The sequence below is a fragment of the Tachysurus vachellii genome, chromosome 5 (genome assembly GCF_030014155.1).
Source record: "Tachysurus vachellii isolate PV-2020 chromosome 5, HZAU_Pvac_v1, whole genome shotgun sequence".
In the NCBI taxonomy this organism is placed as follows: Eukaryota; Metazoa; Chordata; class Actinopteri; order Siluriformes; family Bagridae; genus Tachysurus; species Tachysurus vachellii.
In genome coordinates this window covers 510,981-531,727 of record NC_083464.1, presented here as the reverse complement: position 1 = coordinate 531,727, position 20,747 = coordinate 510,981, and the positions used below count along the sequence as shown (strand labels likewise).

Sequence of the window (20,747 nt, the reverse complement as noted above, 5' to 3'; positions counted from 1 at the left end):
TATACGTTCAACACACACACACACACACACACACACACACACACACACACACACACACACAGAGAAACTTACAACAATTAGCAGATCCTTCAATATCAATGAATTTCAGAGGATGAGCAGAGTCACTCCGTCTCAGAACACTGAGAAAGTGAGAGAGAGAAACAGATAAAAGGAATCCTAACAGATAAAAGGTTTCCTAACTCAATAAAAAATTCTTCATTATTATCTGTAGCTTTGTAGCTTCGTATCAGATATGAGCTAAATAATGGACACTGAGAGTTTGTTGACGGTATTGTGTCTGGTGTTTAGGCACCTCTTCGGTACTCGCTCTTTGATGTGTTCCACTCGTTTAAGTTTATTGTGTCTTTTTTCAGATGTCACAGATAAATCAGATTCTCTGTTTAAATCACAGACATCAACCTGTAAAACACACAAAGAGTAAATTATCAAAATGTTTTGTTGATTATTAGGTGTTGCTTTGAGTTCTGTCATGCAGCTAAGCATTGCCTCATTAATAAAGAGTTTCTAGACACAAAAATGGCTCTAAAATGTGTCAAATTAGAAACCAGGCTCTATACAGAAATATATTCAGGATATATGTTTGTGAAATTATTTGTTATTGTGGAGAATATATGTTTGACACCATGTGACAATGTAAAGAATTACAGACTCTTCAATTAATTAAAAGTCAAGCAGATCCACAATAAGAAACATTAAGAGAGATCCGCAGATCCTGAAGAGGGACTTCAAGACCCTGGTGGAGTCGTTTCTCAGCACATCGACCACAACAAGGATCATCGTGTCTGAACCACTTCCCACATTAAGTGATACAAATGCACACATAGCTCATTCTATAGAAACTGTGTCTGTTCCCCGAGCAGTGAGATCAAAAAGTAAATGCATGAGAAGTTCTCTAAATAATCTTACTGTAATTAGACCAGAACAATGCCGAAGAAACAAACAAAAACAGTTCCTAAAGTTTGGGCTTCTGAACATTAGATCACCCAAAGCACTTATTGTAAATGAGATCATCTCAGACAACAGCCTTACTGCACTCTGTCTTACCGAAACTGGGATTAAACCAAATGACTACATCGGTCTAATTGAGTCTCTACACCATCAGGATATATCTATAAACATGAGCCTCGTCAGACTGGTGGTGGAGGTGGTGTTGTCACTATCTTTAGTGATTTCCTTACTGTTACTCAGAGAACAAAGTATAGATTTAATTCTTTTGTAGTGCTTGTTCTTAATGTTGCACTCTTGGAAATACACAACATTTACTTTGACGATACAAACGATGCTTTAGGACTCACATTTATGGACCTACTAAACTCATTTGGGCTTAAACAAAACATCACTAGAGCAACTCAACGTCTTAATCACACACTAGATTTAATAAAATCACACAGAATAGATGTCACTGATATAGATATCATACCTCAAAGTGATAACATCACAGACCATTACCTCATACTGTACACACTACCTGTAGAACAGACTAACTGTGTCTCACCATGTTATCGACTCGGTAGAACTATTATTCTGACCACTAAAGACAGATTCACTAATAACCTGCCTGATCTGTCTGAACTTCTTACTGTACCCTTAAACACAAACCATCTAGATGTAATGACTAACAGCATAGACACTATATTCACTAGCACATTAGACACTGTTGTCCCATCAGATTACAGAAGGTTAGAGATAAAACACCTGCACCGTGGTATAATAGTCATACTCACACCCTCAAGAGAGAAACAACCTGTAACCTCGAGCCAAAGTGGAGAAAAACTACTGTAAATTAGAGGTTTTTAGTATTGTGTATAAGGAAAGTATGTCCAGTTATAGAGTTGGTTAAGTTGGTTTAGATCCTACCTGTCTGATCGATACCATTTTCAGTTCTAAAACCTTTGCTTTTCCTTAATATACATTCTTCCCTTAGGAAACATCATTAGAAGGCAGGGGATTAGTTTCCATAGTTATGCTGATGATACGCAGTTATATATCTCATCAAAACCAGATTGTCTAAATTAACTGAGCACGTTAGAGAGATAAAAGACTGGATGATCTGTAATTTTCTGTTATTAAACTCTGATAATACAGAAATACTACTTATAGGCCCAAAAACCAGTACACAGAAACTCTCACAATTTAACTTCCATTTAGAGAGATGTTCTGTTACTAGTAGCTCGACAGTGAAAGACCTGGTGTTTATTAGACAGTAACTTGTCTTTAAAATCATATCACCATATTACAAACACAGCCTTCTTCACCTTAGAAATATTGCCAAGCTGAGAAACATCCTGTCTGTATCTGATGCTGAGAAGCTAGTTCATGCTTTCATGACCTCTAGACTGGACTATTGTAATGCATTACTAGGTGGTTGTCCTGCATCTTTAATAAATAGGCCACAGTTAGTCCAAAATGCAGCTGCCAGAGTTCTCACTAGGACAAGAAAGTATGACCATATAACCCCAATTTTATCATCTCTACACTGGCTACCTGTTAAGTTTAGAATTGATTACAAACTGCTGCTACTTACGTACAAGGCTCTTAATGGTTTAACTCCCATGTATCTAACTAGTCTTCTAACACGTTACAAACCTTCACGCTCTCTGAGATCACAAAACTCAGGACTTCTGGTAGTACCCAGAATATCTAAGTCTACTAAAGGTGGTAGAGCGTTTTCTTATTTAGCTCCCAAACTCTGGAATAGTCTTCCTGATAGTGCTCAGGGCTCAGACACACTTTCCCAGTTTAAATGTAGCTTAAAAACTCTTCTCTTTAGTCAGGCGTACACATAATACATCCTAGTGCTCTAGTACATCTGGTCAACTGCACATTATCATCTAGTGCTAGTTAATATTATGAACAGCAGCTATGCTAGTTCCTGTGTGTGTGTGTGTGTGTGTGTGTGTGTGTGTCTGTGTGTGTGTGTGTGTACATTGTCATTATCACTCTGTTCTTCGTGTTTGTAACTCAGTGTGTTTATTTTGCCCTCCTCAGGGTTTGATTCCTCCACACACACACTCTGTGCAGTGAGAGCTGAAGGAAGCTCCGACCTCATCACGTGCATCAGACAGAACGGAGAGGACTCAGACTCGGACTCAGTGAATGATCTGGGTTTATTCATCCAATAATCTGGACTTTGGCTCCTCTTATTGTGCATTTTTTTCTGGTGGAACCTCTGGGCCATCTGACAGCAACACAGAAAGACCATTTTCACCAGATCACATATCTATAGATTTAGAATTTATATTAATAATTATTTATGGTCTGTAGTTACCTGTCTGAAATGATCAGACTCCTCCCCTAAACACACTGACTGAGATTCTGTAAAAGAAAGAAAAGTTTAAGTGTGTGTGTGTGTGCGTGTGCGCGTGTGTGTGTGTGGAGGAGTGTGTTTACCTGCTGGTTGTGTACTGTGTATTGTGTTGATTGTATCAGTGTTGTACAACATCTGTGTGTGGGAGAGAAGAGCAGAACAAATAATAATAATAATAATAATAATAATAATAATAATAATAATAATAATAATAATTTTTCTTCTCTGTTTACTCACTGTGTAATTTGGTTCCACCCACTCAGACCTCAGCTTTGTGCTCTTATTGGTGTTCTCCAATTCCAAAGGTAAAGGAGGACGAGCTGGTGGTTCTAATTCCTCCCCCTTAATAAGAAAATAAGTGTCAGTGTTTAATTATAACACACACACACACACACACACACACACACATACACACACACACATCTTAAACTTGTCTTTCTCACCCACAACACACAACTCACCCAGTAGTGCACGCTTTCCTCTGGACAGAGTGATGAGTTGTGAAGAAGAGGAAACAGAGAGAATTAGAAAGCAGATGATAAGAACTCATTATTATCATAATTTAGACTCATGGTGTGTTCTGTTTTTCATCACATCCAATAGACAATGGAAAGTCCTACAAAGCATCACCAATGACATCTATGGTCACATTCACATCTACAATCACGTCCACAGGGTTAACTCCCATCCTCCAGTCACTTCACACCCAGTTTTATATGTGCAGAGTTACAGGCTTGATCACTCACTCTTTGGTGTGTGTAAAGCAATCAGTGCATTAAATCGTCTCCTGTTGGGCTTCAGACCACTTAGAATATCATCCATCATCCAAATCTGCTTCTGAGCCAGGGGGCGTTCCTAAAAAGACACCCACAGAGAGAGAGAGAGTGCAAAAGAGAGAGAGAGAGAGAGAGAGAGAGAGAGAGAGAGAGAATGAACACATTACAGCCTGTGGCAACTTTTCTTTTGTTAGCACTTCTTTTTTTTCCTCTTGTATATTTTGATTAGTTCCCTCTTCTGTCTCTCTTAACTGATTTTTGTTTGAGTTTCAGAGTTATATAAATATGAGATATTTTTTTTTTTCCCTGGCTAGGACCCCCGTGAGCAGAGCTATCAGGGAAAGCACATAGATGGAGCATCGGCTAAGTTTGCACCATGGCATCCAGACATCATAAGGGCTGGTGAGAAAAGAAAGCAAAAAGGAAACAGTGGGAATATTGCCAAATATTGTACAGTGAAACAGTGAACTGTCAGGGGATACCCAGGAAACGCGATACATAAGGAGCAGGAGCATGGGTGGGCATGGCTGACCCAAAAGCACCAGAACTGGTAGCATAGCCAGTTGTGGAGATGGCCATAAGGGGACATCCCTTGAAACCCTAGACCTCAGGCATTACATTCAGACCAGCCTACGCGCTGGCCGGCCACGCAGATTTTAAACTGGGGCCTTGGGCTACAGGGCCGGCTACAGGCTACTGGGGTCAGTGGCTACTGGTTGATTACTCTAGCTCCTCAATGTGTGAGTAGAGAACAGGCCCTTAGGAGAAATCAGGGCATCTTAAGTCAAGAAGCTTTTATTTTCATTTCAACCATATATAGCTGTTGCAGTACAAAGTGAAATGAGACAACGTTTCTCCAGGATCATGGTGCTACATAAAAGCAAAGACAGAGCTATGGACTTAGTAAGTATTCCTAGCCACATAAAATGCAACTGTACAGCCTGGTGCAAACAGTGTAGGACAAGACAGACAAGACAGTGCAGGACAAAAGACAGTGCAGACAAAAAAATTACAAGACAACACAAAAAAGACAGTACACAAAAGACAATAAGAAGCATCACCGACCAGTGTAAATACTGTATGTTCAAACAATATTTTGTGTGCAGTAATACTGGAATGAACACAGTGTTAAAGCAGCGGGTCCCATATGAGATAATGTAAAGTATTGTGCAAAACAGCAAATGACCGAAATGTAAGACAGTACTGTATGTGCAAAGAGCAAAAAGTGTGCAAAACAGCATGTAAACAGGTTGATGGAAGTATATTGGAAGTGTGTGTGTTTGATGTAGGTCTGTGCAGTCCATACAGTTGATGTACGCGTGTATGTTGTGCTCAGAACAGTTCCGTTTCAGTTATTGAGGAGTCTGATGGCTTGTGGAATAAAACTGTTACACAGTCTGGTCGTGAGGGCCCGAATGCTTTGGTACCCTTTTCCCGACAGCAGGAGGGTGAAGAGTGTGTGTGAGGTCTATGTGAGGTCCACAATGCTGTTGGCTTTGCAGATGCAACGTGTGGTGTAAGTGTCCGTGATAGAGAGAAGAGAGACTCCAATGATCTTCTCAGCTGTCCTCACTATCTGCTGCAGGGTCTTGTGATCCGAGATGGTGCAGATCCCAAACCAGACAGTGGTCCCTCTGTAAAAAGTAGTCAGGATGGGGGAAGGGAATTGTGCTTTTCTCAGCCTTTGTAAGAAGTAGAGACGCTGCTGGGCTAAATTGGTGATGGAGCTGTTGTGTGACCAGGTGAAGTTCTCTGCTAGATGAACACCAAGAAATTTGGTGCTCTTGACGATCTCTACAGATCCGTCGATGTTCAGCAGAGAGTGGTCGCTCTGTGCTCTCCTGAAGTCAACAACCATCTCTTTAGTTTTATCAACATTCAGAGACAGGTTGTTGGCTCTACACCAGGTAGTTTGCTGTTGAACCTCCTCCCTGTATGCTGACTAGTCATTCTTGCTGATGAGACCCACCACAGATTGGCGAACTTGATAATATGGTTCAATCTGTGTGCTTTAACTCTCTTCATTTTAATATATTGTCTTCTGGTAAAGTAGGTTCTTGACTTTTGTGTACTATCTGCTTAACCCACTTTGTTCTAGAGTTGTGTGATTTGAATTTTGTTATATTCTATACCATTGTTGATCTTATAGTGTTGGTCTTTGCTTAGTTGTTCTCTCAGCTGATTAATCAGGAGTAGTTTCAGTCTCCCTTAAGGTGTGTATTGTGGGCAGGGCTTACTCATTTAAATTGAAGGTTCTTCTGTAGCTTCTGGCACTCTTTCTTCTCTTCCTGATCCCGAGTCTTTTCCTCACTACCCTTGGACTTGGCCAAAGATACTTTCCTCTCATCTCTTTCCTCAACAATGGACTTTCTCTGCCCTCTGTCTACTAAACCCAAGAAAATTTATTGTTCTGCTCCTTGGCTTTCAGATGTGCTGCCCAACAAGCAAAAAAGCTAAGATCATCAGAAAGAAAGTGGAAGAAATCACAAGGGGCATCTTGTGATGGAAGAAGGAAGAGCTTGTAGAAGTAAAAGCTTGAAGCTTTGTCACAAGACCCTCGGAAGCTCCACAACATCATCTCTTCTCTACTCAACCATCTGGCTCCACCTTCTTCATCCTCCCTGACTGCAGAAGACTTTGCTACTTTCTACTATGAGAAGATTGAGGAAATCTGCAGGACCTTCACTTCAGCCCCGACTGCACTTATATCTGAGAGTATGGATTCCCCACTCCTTCATTGTTGCATTTCTCAACTGTAGCAGCAGAAGAGATTTTACAACTCATCCAGTCTTGCAATCCTACCACCTGCCCATTGGATCCACTCCCTTCCACTATGCTCCAGACCATCTCGCAAGACGTTCTGCCCTTCATTACCACTATCATCAATAGATCCATAGCATCTGGTCAGGTACCAACTACTTTCAAGAAAGCAAGGATAATTTCCATCCTAAAGAAACCTGCTCTGGATCCATCAGACATCAGTAACTACCTCCTGGCTAAGCCTGGCTTTAAAGCAGCTCATTACACAAAGACAGCCCTTTTGGATGTCTCTTAAAAACTACATGCTGCTATATCAACCAAACTGTCATCCATCCTTATCCTCCTTGACCTTTCAGCAGCGTTTGATACGGTCAACCACAAGACTCTCTTATCCACCCTCAGGAGTCTTGGGATTTGCGGATCAGCTTGGGAATTGTTCACTTCCTACCTGGAAGGACGCTCATATCAGGTAACATGGAGGGACGTGACATCTGCTCCACGCAGACTCTCCACTGGTGTCCCACAGGGCTCAGTACTTGGTCCTCTTCTTTTCTCCCTGTATACTCACTCTCTTGGTGAAGTTATTTCCTCACATGGGTTCTCTTACCACTTCTATGCTGATGATACATAACTTATCTTCTCTTTCCTACCCTTAGATACCACAGCTTCTGACCGGATCTCAGCACGTTTGGCAGAAATATCATCATGGATGACTGCTCATCAGTTAAAGTTCAATCCTATCAAAACTGAACTGCTGTTCATTGCAGGTGATTCATCTCCATGTCATGATCTTGCTATATCCCTGCACAACGATCTGATCTCCCCTTCAGCCACAGCTCACAACCTTGGGGTAACCATGGACATCCGCTTGCTGTTCTGTGCATTCCCTGAGCACCCTGCCAGGAATGTTGTCTGGTCCAGCAGCTTTCTGTAGGTTAACTCTGCATAGACTTCTCCTCATGTCAGCTGTAGATAGACAGAGTTCTTGGTCATTGGGGGGAGGGATGGTCTTCCTTGCCGTTACATTGTTCTGCACCTTAAACTGAGCATAGATGTCGTTCAGCGCATCTGGGAGGGAGGCACTGCTATCACAGGCAGGTGAAGCTGTTTTGTAGTTCGTGATCACCTGTATGCCCTGCCACATGTGCCGGGTGTCTCCACTGTCCTGGAAGTGGCTGTGGATTGTCTGGGCATATGCAGGCTTTGCCTCTCTGATGGCCCGGGACAGTTTGGCCCTTGCTGTTCTTAGGGCTGCCCTGTCCCCTTTTCTGAAGGCTAGGTCTTTAGCACGCACTTTAGCAGTCATCCACTGCTTCCGGTTGGAGCGTGTGGTGATGGTCTTGGAGACGGTCACGTCATCAATGCACTTGCCGATGTAGCTGGTCAATGATGCCTTGTACTCCTCCAAGTTGATGGAGTCGCCGTTGGTTGCAGCCTCCCTGAAGATGTTCCAGTCAGTGCACTCAAAGCAGTCCTGCAGAGCAGAATTGGCCGCTATCTTGGTAATCCAAGGTCCATCTAAAAGAAAGGTTTTGCCCTTTGCTTTTATCTCCACCAGATTGCCTGGAGGGCTAAATCTGTGGCTTGGTGAAGTTCAGACCTCATTGGTGAGCCCCTGACAAAAGACAAGCTCTTTTACCAGGCCAGCCTTGTATGCCAGCCTTGTACGCCTACAAAACCATCATTGTCTGCAGCACTGCACAGGCTTGGTCTGAGGCCATACAAAGGGAGAGATATAGGCCAAGATGAGAGATTGCTTGCAAGTGTCTTTTCAACCCTAGGCATCACCACATACCCATGTTTATCTAGGTCCACAATGGCTAAATAGCAGTGGCCTACTGAGGATTATTCCACATCCTTGACAACTCAGTGTGGAGGTCTGAAAAAAAACTCCCGCATTGAGGTGTAAGGCGGCATGAAGTTAGTTAATGGTCGTCAAACCCAGAGCGGACAGTGATAAGCTTTTATCGGTGCAAATCTAAGGTAAGAAAATCACAAAATCACACATTTACAGCATTTAGCAGATGCCTTTATCCAGAGCAACTTACATTTTATCTCATTTTTTATAGAACTGAGCAATTGAGGGTTAAGGGCCTTGCTCAGGGGCCCAGCAGTGGCAGTTTGCTGGACATAGGAATCGAACTCACAACCTTCTGATTGGTAGCCCAACACCTTAACCACCTTAATCACTAGGCTACCACATCCCACATCCAACAACACACATGCACAAATCCATGTAAGGAACAGATATATATATATAGTGTGTGTGTGTGTGTGTGTGTATGTGTGTGTGTGCACATTTATCACCTTATTATGTTTTATTAGATCCATTTCTACAGAGAGAGTCTGTAGTACTTTATCACAGCCACACAAATAAGTCAGAACCATCTAACAAACCGACACATCAGTGTTCATTTGTGTGTGTGTGTGTCTGTGCTAACTTTTCATTAGGCTAAGCTAAGCTAAGCTCAGCAACAGCACATGTACTCACCTCCAGGAGCTTTTCTCTTAGGAACCATTGCCCACATCAAGCTCCTCAGAGTCCGAGGAAGACAAGAATAATACATTGTTTGGGTCAGAAATGAAATCGCAAAGTGAGCTCGTAGCACCAAAGCAGGGAAAACTGAGTGGAGAGAGATGACCTGTCCTTTGTTCTGCCTCCGGTAACGTGGCCTGTGAGACCCATGATCTAATTTGCTGTGCTGAGAGTTATTTGTCATTGTAAAAGAAAGATTTAATATCAGTACCTGTGGAAGTCCAAAATGGCAGATGTGCTGCAGGTGAGAACGAAACACACACAATTCACTCTCCATCCTCTTGTAGTCCAACCAGACTCCCTCCATCTCCTATACACACACACGCACACACACAAAATACAGTTAGGAAAAAAGGCTATAAATACTGTTTTACATGTCTCTTTCTTTCTCTAACACACACAGAGTTGCATACCTGTGTTATGTCACACATTCTGGCTCTGATGGTGACTAGCTCCTCCTGCAGCAAAGCTTTCTGGGATATGTGCTGTTCATTCAACTGCCTCTTGCCCAACTCTATACGAGACATGTTCAATGCAAACTCAGCATGATCCTACACACACCCATGACACACACACAAAATCACACACATACACAAATCCATGTAAGGAACAGATATGCAGTGTATGTGTATGTGTGTGTGTTTATGTGTTCATCACCTTATCATTCTGTAGAAGATCCATTTCTACAGAGAGAGTCTGTAGTACTTTATCACAGCCACACAAACAGGTCAGAACCATCTAACATTAAACATTAAACATAACACAGAGACATTAAACAGTGTTCATGTGTGTGTGTATGTGTGTGTGTGTGTGTTTTACTCACATCTGTACCTCCTTGTAATGCTGAGAGTGTGTGTGTCTCTTTCTCACACTACATCACAAAGTAGCAAGAAACATAAACAATTATTATTATTATTATTTTTTTTTTTTTATTTATTTATTTCGATTTAATTGTATAGCACTTTTAATAATTCACATAGTCTCAAAGCAGTTTTACATAAGAATAGAAACAGAACTAAAATAAATAAATACATTTCAAGTTTAAAATTAAGTTATTTATCTCTAACAGCTGTCCTAATGAGAAAGCCAGAGGTGATATAAATAATAATTCCCAGGTCATGATCTTGCAATATCCCTGCACAACAGTCACAGCTCACAACCTTGGGGTAACCATGGACAATTAACTGTCCTTTTCCTCACATGTTCCTAATGTGACTCTCTCATGTCGGTTCCTTCTCTACAACATTAGAAGGATTCAGCCATTTTTATCCACACAGGCTGCTCATGTACTTGTTCAGTCTCTTGTCATGTCAACACTAGACTAATGCAGCTCTCATTGTCAGGTCTACACGTGAATACAATTGATCCTCTACAAATGATAAAAATGCAGCTGTGTGACTGTTTTCAACCTGCCTAAGTTCTCCACACCACCACACTGCTGTGTTCCTCCACTGGCTCCTGTAGCTGAACATATCAGATATAAACACTGATGATTGGCTACTAAGCCTAAACCAGACCAGCTCCCTCTTACCTCGAAGCCCTCATCACTCCTTACACTGATAGACCAGCACTGCTCCACTGGTCCCACCATCTCTCAGGGTAAGAGGTAAGTATACAATAAGACTCTTTTCTGCACCAAAGTGGTGGAATGAACTTCTGTCACTGAATGTCTTCAAACAACACATGAAGACATTCATCTTCCTGAAATACTTAAACTAGCATTTTCCCTGTTTTCTGTATATCTGTATTAAAAAAAAGAAAATAAGCAAACAAAAAAACCCTGAACAGAGTTTTAGGTTCACGGAATCTGTCTGTAACCTAGTGAACTAGAGTTAAGGTATAATATGTTCATGTTCATTGATAGTAACTTAAAAGCACTTTTGTATGTCACCCTGGATAAGAACATCTGCCAAATAATAATACATATATATATATATATATATATATATATATATATATATATATATATATATATATATATATATATTATTATAAATGTAATAATAATATATTATTATATAATGTTATTATTATTATTTATGTAAAATCTAAGACTACAATACTATGATAATACCATATAACACAGATACAGTGTAATACTAAACTTTTAAAAGGGTGGCCAGAGGAGGCCACAGCAAATCTTGGGGTGGCACCAAAGAAAAAAAAAAAAATCGGTGTAGTGTGCGTTCCACTTGTTTAGTTTTGTTTCTGGTTAATGTAACAATATGACATTAAAGCTGTAGTCCATAACTTTTTTGGTTAAAATTTATCCAAAATCAATTCTTTCTTTCTTTCTTTCTTTCTTTCTTTCTTTCTTTCTTTCTTTCTTATGACTATCTATCTATCTATGACCATTTCTATCTATCTATCTATCTATCTATCTATCTATCTATCTATCTATCTATTTTTCACTTCATGAACTATTGTGAATTTTCATTATGCATTCAAATTCAAACCAGGAGTGGCCAGAGTTTATACAGGGGTTTATAGAGGGGCGCCCCTGGTAGTGTGTAGCACTACTGTTACACTCATACCTGCATTCATGACATTTATGCCTCATCACAGCACTGGTTAAAGTGGTAAATTAACTACTACTGGCATGCAATCAAACTTATGTTTGCTTGTGTTGTGCAATTTTTATTGTGTGTAGTGAATGTAGTGAATGTACAGAGTATATACTGTGTGTATAGCATGTACTCTGCTCTGCCCAGCACATGAGATCTGGCACTGCTTGACTGAACTTCAAGGAGGTCTGAATAACTGAGTCACTTGGTGACATAAAACAAGACTAAAGACCTCCAACCTTCACGTAGTTTCACAAAGAACTTGAATTGTTATTCTGTTGCTTGTAAAAGCCAACATTCTGTTTTGCTTCTTAGACAAAAATGTATTAATTGCTACTCCTCCTACGTCTTTCAAGCCACATGCACCAAAATTGAATATCTTGAAGGTCCTGGTCTGAAGTTTATGTTTCTAATCGATCTGAGTTGCAGTACTCGAGGTACCGGGTCTCAAAATGGCCTTTTTTGCCATAGACACCCATTATAAATTTTATAGGTTTATAACTCGGCAAGCTTTCGAGCTATCTACACCAACCTCGGCCAGCTTCTTTAGGGTGAGACAAAGGTTTACATTGGTGTACCCACTGGCCTTTCGTTTTTTTTCTGCAGACCTGCCCACAAAATATGCAAACTCAAAAAACTTTCCACAACATTGACATGTGATATATCAAAACACTCAAACATGCAAAATAAAGAATTGCGTCATGGGTATTTGGGTGACGTCACATGCTCGTATCCACTCGCCTCCAAAAGAATCAGCACCTTAGCATACCAGCCTTTGGGAATACTTGCTCCAACAAGCCAACATCAAAGTTTGTCACAAAGAACTTTACAAATCTATTTGTTATTTATTTTTTATTTAAAATCCTTGTCTTTTATTTTTATGCTGTTCTCCTGAACAGGGTCAGTAGACTGATCTATGCTCTTAGTCCGTGATGTGGGGAGCTACTATGGGGATATATTTTGATATAAAACTGTTATCATTGATGATAAGAGTAACATCTGCTAAATGTAATAAATGTAGTATATATAGTACCTGTGTAGTGTGTATTTAGTGAAAGTAGTATATGTGTGCATGTGGTTGCTTTGCGCAGTGTGTATTATGCATATGAATGTGTACAGTGTGTGTACTGTATAGTGAGTGTTCTTTGTGTATAGTGTGTGTACTGTGTGTATAGTGTGTGTAGGGTGTGTAGGGTGTGTACCTTGCTTTCTATTTTATGTACGGGTGAGTAGAGTGTGGAAAAACTAAAACCTAATTCAACACACACACACACACACTCAGACACACACACATACACGCTCATACACATGCACACACACACAGCCACCAGGGTTAATGTGTTGTACTTACCTGAAGTCGTAGGTCAACTCTGCCCATTGGGCTGTGAGACCGTGACCCATAATGACATCTGGGGGTCGATGGGCCTGACCCATGCCACCGAAAGTTATCTACACCTGTGTGGTCCAAACTTTGAGACTGAGTTTGAATATCATAACTACAGAGGGAGAGAGAGAGAGAGAGAGAGAGAGAGAGAGACAGACAGAGAGAGAGAGAGAGAGAGAGAGAGAGAGAGAGAGAGAGAGAGCAAGTGAAATGAGTTGAGTGTTAAGTTAAATGAAATGTACATCATCTCTAAATGTGTCACCTGTGTAAAGGTCTGTGTCTGTTTCTGTGATCCCCTATATCCACACTTCCTGCAGCATGAGAGAGTTTGTTCTGGGTCTTGTAAATGTGCAGTGGGGTCACTGACTCAGTGCTGCCCCCTATCTGAGAGAAGTCGTGATAGCTGGAGGATCGTCTACGATAGATATAATTTTTTTTTTTTTAATATTTAACCTAAATGTTGTGTGTGTTCATATTTGTATTTACATTTGAAAACAATAAATTGCTATAATGTAATCTGGTTCAGGTCAGTGATTGGTGGACCTGTTTATTAGGTCATCAGTCTCCATGCATGCTGAGTGGCGGAGAGCTCTGACCCAACCCAACATGTCCTCCTGAGTATCAGCACTGAGCAAATATGAACGCATTCCCTGATGAACCACCTACAAATGTGTACATACAAACACACACATTTAATCAAAAGCAGTGTAATGATTTCATACAAATTATGACTTTTAGAGACTGTTGATCCCCACATGTACACAGAGACACACCTTAAAAGCATACTTCCTGTTCTTGCTCTCTCCTGGAGAGCAGAAGAAAATCTTATAGCTGGGGAGAGGAAGACTTCCTAACACAGATTCCTCCCTACTGTCTGAGAGAGAGAGAGAGAGAGAGAGAGAGAGATTTACTCTGTTTTGTCTGCTTTTTCATGTTATCAGTCTTCAGGCTTCCTTTGATTGGATTTCTGCAGTACACAACAGATCAGGATCGTCACATTAACATCCTTCTTCCTCACATTTTAATCACTAAAATCTCTCATTTTTTATATGCAATTTTAAACTGAATAATTCAGACTGTAGCATTTGCTTCAATTACACTGTATTTATAACTCACTTTAACATGGACAGCATCACAAATTAAAGTTAAATTTAAATTAAAAATTCAAATGGCAAGGAAAGGAACCAGATGGAGTGAAACAGGCTTGGAGTGTGTTCATGCTCATTGTCATAATGTTCAAACTAAAGCGTTTTGCTGTGTAGATTACTGACACTCAGTGAGAGCTAATAACAGGGAATAAGATCTGACTTTCAGCTAACATACAGTAGGACTGAAAACCTTCTAGACAGAGACATGTGGATCGTGGACCAGGATCCATGAAATGTTATATTTGTTAATTCTTCACTTGATTGATAGCTAGATTCTGAAAGGCCTATGACTAAGTGACTAATCATTTGTTATTTGTTATCAAGACTCAGTGTGAAGAGGTCTGAGGTCACGTCACTGTTATTTTTCAGATGGTGAATTATAAACATTATAAACATTAACACACACAGACACACACAGAGTATATGACTTACCTTTATAGTAAAAGAGACAATAGTTAGACAAAACAAACCATCTCCTCTTCCACAACTTCAGCCCTGTGCTGTCCTACAGAAAGACAGGGAGAGAGAGAGAGAGAGAGAGAGAGAGAGAGAGAGAGAGAGAGAGAGAGAGAGAGAGAGAAGTCATGTTTTACTGAAGCCCCCAAAACTTTACAAATTTCAAGAAAAAAATTGGAATATCTTTCAGATCTAATCATCAGCTAACAGGCTAACAGAATGAGCAGGAGCAGCTACAGTAAGAAGACAGTTAAAACAGATAAACAATACAAATAACTCTGGACTTCAGACACTTTTTAATCTTATCACCTGCAGTAAACAATGAGGTAAGAACCTTTAACTATACAAACAACTATAGATTCATCCTAATATTCAAACTTAGCTTCTTCTCTGCTAACACTGATAACAAAGCTAGCAACAAAGCTCTCTGTACCCACTACACTCTCCATAAGAAGTGTCAGGAATGGCTGGGACTAACCCTTAGCCTACCGGGACTGTCACGGTCAGCACACCACACACACTGCCTGAACGTCAGTGCAGAGAAGTGTCTCCTGAGTATTAACTCGCTTCCGGACTACACTCCCCAGCATCCATCACCCACACTGATTACACCGCCACCTGTTCCTCATCACCACTCTCTACTTAAGCTGCACTTGAACTCCACACCAGTGTGAAGTCTCGATTTGTTCCGACAGTCATTCTGAGCGTTTCTGTATTTCTGATTTTCCGATTTCGACTCTGTTTCTGATTATTGAACTTTCTGATTGTTTACTGCCTGCCCCGACCTTCTGCCTGTTTACCGTTGCCGTTTTCTGTCTGCCCTCTGATATCCGTGTTTGCCTGCTCTGACCCTGCTTGTCTGACTTTGTGTGTGATTTCATTAAAAACGCTGCAAATGGATCCTCAGCCTTATGACGTTTCTTTACAGGGACACTACGGAGACATTCTGGCAGTTTTCAATTTATTTGTATTCTTTTAACAATTCCCATTGTCTCAAAGCAGGTTGACAGAAGTATGGAAACAAAAGAGTGAGGAAAAAGAAATACATAATAATAATAATAATAATAATAATAATAATATATATCAATTCATTTAGAGCTGACAGAAATGCAGCTCTGTGCGGTAAGACTTGCAGTGGTGGTGTGTGTATTTACATAAACACAGAATGGTGTAAGAACTCTGTGCTTGTTTCTAGTTACTGCACATCATCAGTGGAGTTTATGACTGTTAGATGCAGGCCATTTTATTTACCATGTGAATTCACCACTGTTTTCATTACCGGAGTTTACATTCCACCCATTGCTAATGCTAAAGAGGCGCTAAGTGAGCTATACGGAGCTATTAGTGATCTACAGAATGTTCACCCAGACGGACTGTTTATCGCAAGAGATTTCAATCATGCAAATTTCAAGTCAGTGCTCCCTAAATTCTACCAGCATGTGGACTTTGCGACGAGAGGGAAGCTGAACCTGCTGGAACTAAACACCTTCCTCTGCAACTGGATCCTGGACTTTCTGACTGGGAGACCTCAGTCAGTCCGGATCAGGAACAGCATCTCCAGCACCACCACACTGAACACTGGAGCCCCTCAGGGCTGTGTGCTCAGTCCACTGCTGTTCACTCTGCTGACTCAGCAATGCACAGATCGAACCATATCATCAAGTTCGCCGATGACACGACTGTGGTGGGTCTCATCAGCAAGAACAACGAGTCAGCATACAGGGAGGAGGTGAAACAGCTGATGTTGATAAATGTTGATAAAACTATTTATCAACAACCTGGTGTAGAGCCAACAACCTGTCTAATGTTGATAAAACTAAAATAAAAGATGGTTGTTGACTTCAGGAGAGCACAGTCCGCATTTTTCCGGTGAGGGGCGCCGCTCCGCTTCCGGTTCTCCGTGGGGGGCGCAGCCTCACTTCCTGTTTGCGGTTCATGACACCAGCCCGAGTTTTTTTGCGGTGTCCTGTGACATCGCCCTGCACCTGTCTGGTGGGGGACGTCGCTTCACTTCCGGTTTTCCGTGGAGGACGCTGCCCCACTTCCTGTCAGTGGGGGGTGGTGCAGGCCCGTGTTTTGCCCCATGGATATTTTTGTTGATTTTTGCTCTGTGGAGGAGGATTTTTTTCCCCATCTCCCCTCCCCTTTTCTGGTTTCTGAGATGTGGGTCTGGCCGTGGTGTGTCGGGGGTATGCACTCGCCCCTTCAGCTCGGCTGTGGACATCGTTCAGCACTTCTGCTTGGCCGTGGACGTCCCTCGGCCCTCTCCAGCTGCGCCGCCTTGTGCCTTGCTCCCCCAAATGCCTCGCCATGTGACTTGCTCCCCACACCTGCATCGCCATGTGCCTTGCTCCCCACACCTGCCTCGCCGTGTACCTTGCTCCCCCACCTGCCTCGCCATGTGCCTTGCACCCCCCACCTGCCATGCCGTGTGCCTTGCCCCCTCCATCCCCCCCCACTCCCACCCGGACCTCGCCTGGACTTTCTTTAACACGGGTTGGCGCGTTGGGAGCCGTGCCTCGAGGGGGGTACTGTCAGGACTCAGCCCGGACTTTGGCCATGTGCTTTTGTTGATGTTCTGTGTTCATGTGTCTGCCCCGCCCCTGTCTCTTCCTCCCTGCCTCTGCACACCTGTTCCTCATGTGTCTAATTGAGGGAGTTGCATCCAAGATGGCGGCGCGGCAGTAGCACGCAGCGGCCTCTCCGGATTCAATACGGTGCTATTTACATTTTCTAAGTTTTTATTTACGGTTTTTAGCCCGACCATTGCTTCTACATGGATGCCAGGCACAGCGGTGTTCATGTATACCACCATCAGGACCTAATAAAGTACAGAAATCGTGTAACAACCAACCTGCACGATGATGTACTGTATAGGCTACGTGACCTCGGCTTGCTGCGGAGACCAGGCCTCCAGTCCCCGGTACCGCCTGATACCAGAGACCAGGAGAGGGGACGCCGAAAGCGGTGCGCGAGGAAGCGGAAGCGCGGTAAGCGGGCGGGGGTCCGTGCTAGGCTAAAAACAAACCCTAGCCGGCCGGCTCTCCCGTCCATTCTACTAGCCAACGTTTGCTCCCTGGACAATAAACTGGACTACATCCGACTCGAACGCTCTACACGGAGAGAGATTAGAAACTGCTGCGTGTTTGTTTTCACGGAGACGTGGCTCAGCGACAGAGTTCCGGACGCCGCCATTCAACTGGACGGGCTAACTTCATTTAGAGCCGACAGAAATGCAGCTCTGTGCGGTAAGACTCGCGGTGGTGGTGTGTGTGTTTATATCAACACGGATTGGTGCAAGAACTCTGTGCTTGTTTCTAGTTACTGCTCATCGTCAGTGGAGTTTGTGACTGTTAGATGCAGACCATTTTATTTACCACGGGAATTCACTACTGTTTACATTGTCGGAGTTTACATTCCTCCTAGCGCTAATGCTAAAGAGGCGCTAAGTGAGCTATACGGAGCTATTAGCGACCTACAGAATGTTCACCCCGACGGACTTTTTATCATCGCCGGAGATTTCAACCATGCAAATCTCAAGTCAGTGCTCCCTAAATTCCATCAACATGTGGACTTTGCTACGAGAGGTGAAAACACGCTGGATCTTGTTTACACAAACATTCCCGGCGCATACCGTGCGGAGCCCCGCCCCCACCTCGGCTACTCAGACCACATCACTGTTATGCTAATTCCAGCATACAGACCACTCGTCAGACGCTCAAAACCGGTTATGAAGCAAGTGAAAACCTGGCCAGCAGGTGCCACCTCTGCTCTTCAGGACTGCTTTGAGTGCACTGACTGGAATATCTTCAGGGAGGCTGCAACCAACGGTGACTCTGTCAACTTGGAGGAGTACGCGTCATCAGTGACCAGTTACATCGGCAAGTGCATTGATGACGTGACCATCTCCAAGACCATTACTACACGCTCCAACCAGAAGCCGTGGATGACTGCTAATGTGCGTGCTCTGCTGAGGACTAGAGACCTAGCCTTCAGAACAGGGGACAGGGCGGCCCTAAGAACAGCAAGGGCCAAACTGTCCCGAGCCATCAGAGAGGCAAAGTGCGCACACGCCCAGACTATCCACAGCCACTTCCAGGACAGCGGAGACACCCGGCGCATGTGGCAGGGCATACAGGCGATCACAAACTACAAGACAGCTTCACCTGCTTGTGATAGCGACGCCTCCCTCCCAGATGCGTTGAACGATTTCTACGCTCGGTTCGAGGTACAGAACAACGTAACGCAGAGGAAGTCCATCCCTCCCCCCGACGACCAGGTACTCTGTCTATCCACGGCCGACGTGAGGAGATCTCTATGCAGAGTTAACCCACGGAAGGCTGCTGGACCAGACAACATTCCTGGCAGGGTGCTCAGAGAATGTGCAGAACAGCTAGCGGATGTCTTTACGGACATCTTCAACATTTCCCTGAGCAGCGCCGTTGTTCCTACGTGCCTCAAAACTACCACCATCGTTCCTGTCCCAAAGAAGTCTACAGTGTCCTGCCTCAATGACTATCGTCCCGTTGCACTCACACCCATAGTTATGAAGTGCTTCGAGAAGCTCGTCATGAGGCACATCAAGACGCAGCTACCACCCTCACTGGACCCCCTACAGTTCGCGTATCGTCCAAACCGCTCCACAGACGATGCCATTGCCACAGCTCTCCACTTAGCCCTCACCCACCTGGACAATAAAGACACTTATGTACGAATGCTGTTCATAGACTTTAGTTCAGCATTCAATACAATCATCCCTCAGCACCTGATTGGGAAGCTGAGCCTGCTGGGACTAAACACCTCCCTCTGCAACTGGATCCTAGACTTCCTGACTGGGAGACCTCAGTCAGTCCGGATCGGGAACAGCATCTCCAGCACCACCACACTGAACACTGGAGCTCCTCAAGGCTGCGTGCTCAGTCCGCTGCTGTTCACTCTGCTGACTCACGACTGTGCAGCAACGCACAGATCGAATCATATTATCAAGTTCGCCGATGACACGACCGTGGTGGGTCTCATCAACAAGAACGACGAGTCAGCATACAGGGAGGAGGTGCAACAACTAACTGCCTGGTGTAGAGCCAACAACCTTTCTCTGAATGTGGATAAAACTAAAGAGATGGTTGTGGACTTCAGGAGAGCACGGAGTGACTACTCTCCGCTGAACATCGACGGATCATCTGTGGAGATCGTCAAGAGCACCAAATTTCTTGGTGTTCATCTAGCGGAGAACCTCACCTGGTCACTCCACACCAGCGCCATCACCAGGAAAGCCCAGCAGCGTCTCTACTTCCTACGAAGGCTGAGGAAGGCACATCTCCCTCCCCCCATCCTGACCATGTTCTACAGAGGGACCATTGAGAGCATCCTGAGCAGCTGCATCACTGTCTGGTTCGGGAACTGCACCATCTCAGAACGCAAGACCCTGCAGCGGATTGTGAGGACAGCGGAGAAGATCATTGGGGTCTCTCTTCCCTCTATCACAGACACTTACACCACACGCTGCATCCGCAAAGCCAACAGCATTGTGGATGACCCCACACACCCCTCACACACACTCTTCACCCTCCTGCCATCTGGAAAAAGGTACCGAAGCATTCGGGCCCTCACGACCAGACTGTGTAACAGTTTCTTCCCACAAGCCATCAGACTTCTCAACAACTGAAATGTACTGTACTGAGCACAACATACACACACATCATCTGTATGGACTGCATAGACCCTCACAAAACACACACACTGACACAACATACTGTTTACATGCTGCTTACAATCCAGCAAACTGTTTACATGCT

At 43.2% G+C, this 20,747-nt stretch overlaps 1 protein-coding gene across 2 annotated transcripts in view; it reads right to left on the bottom strand.

Annotated features, from left to right (window-relative positions):
• si:ch211-234p6.5 (pleckstrin homology domain-containing family A member 7) overlaps window positions 1–20,747 on the bottom strand; it is a 33,496-nt gene that overhangs the window by 1,491 nt on the left and 11,258 nt on the right. Inside the window, exons 4-20 of one of the 2 annotated variants that reach the window (XM_060869147.1) lie at window positions 14,929–15,001; window positions 14,122–14,222; window positions 13,892–14,010; window positions 13,611–13,763; window positions 13,316–13,460; window positions 10,224–10,271; window positions 10,058–10,138; window positions 9,814–9,951; window positions 9,612–9,710; window positions 4,075–4,183; window positions 3,790–3,809; window positions 3,566–3,670; window positions 3,412–3,463; window positions 3,290–3,336; window positions 2,948–3,199; window positions 314–420; window positions 73–140 (exon numbers count right to left, since the gene is read on the bottom strand). In XM_060869147.1, coding sequence (XP_060725130.1) covers window positions 73–140; window positions 314–420; window positions 2,948–3,199; window positions 3,290–3,336; window positions 3,412–3,463; window positions 3,566–3,670; window positions 3,790–3,809; window positions 4,075–4,183; window positions 9,612–9,710; window positions 9,814–9,951; window positions 10,058–10,138; window positions 10,224–10,271; window positions 13,316–13,460; window positions 13,611–13,763; window positions 13,892–14,010; window positions 14,122–14,222; window positions 14,929–15,001 — 1,717 coding nt within the window. The remainder of the gene's footprint in view (window positions 1–72; window positions 141–313; window positions 421–2,947; window positions 3,200–3,289; window positions 3,337–3,411; window positions 3,464–3,565; window positions 3,671–3,789; window positions 3,810–4,074; window positions 4,184–9,611; window positions 9,711–9,813; window positions 9,952–10,057; window positions 10,139–10,223; window positions 10,272–13,315; window positions 13,461–13,610; window positions 13,764–13,891; window positions 14,011–14,121; window positions 14,223–14,928; window positions 15,002–20,747) is intronic. The other variant, XM_060869148.1, reaches the window with a different exon arrangement.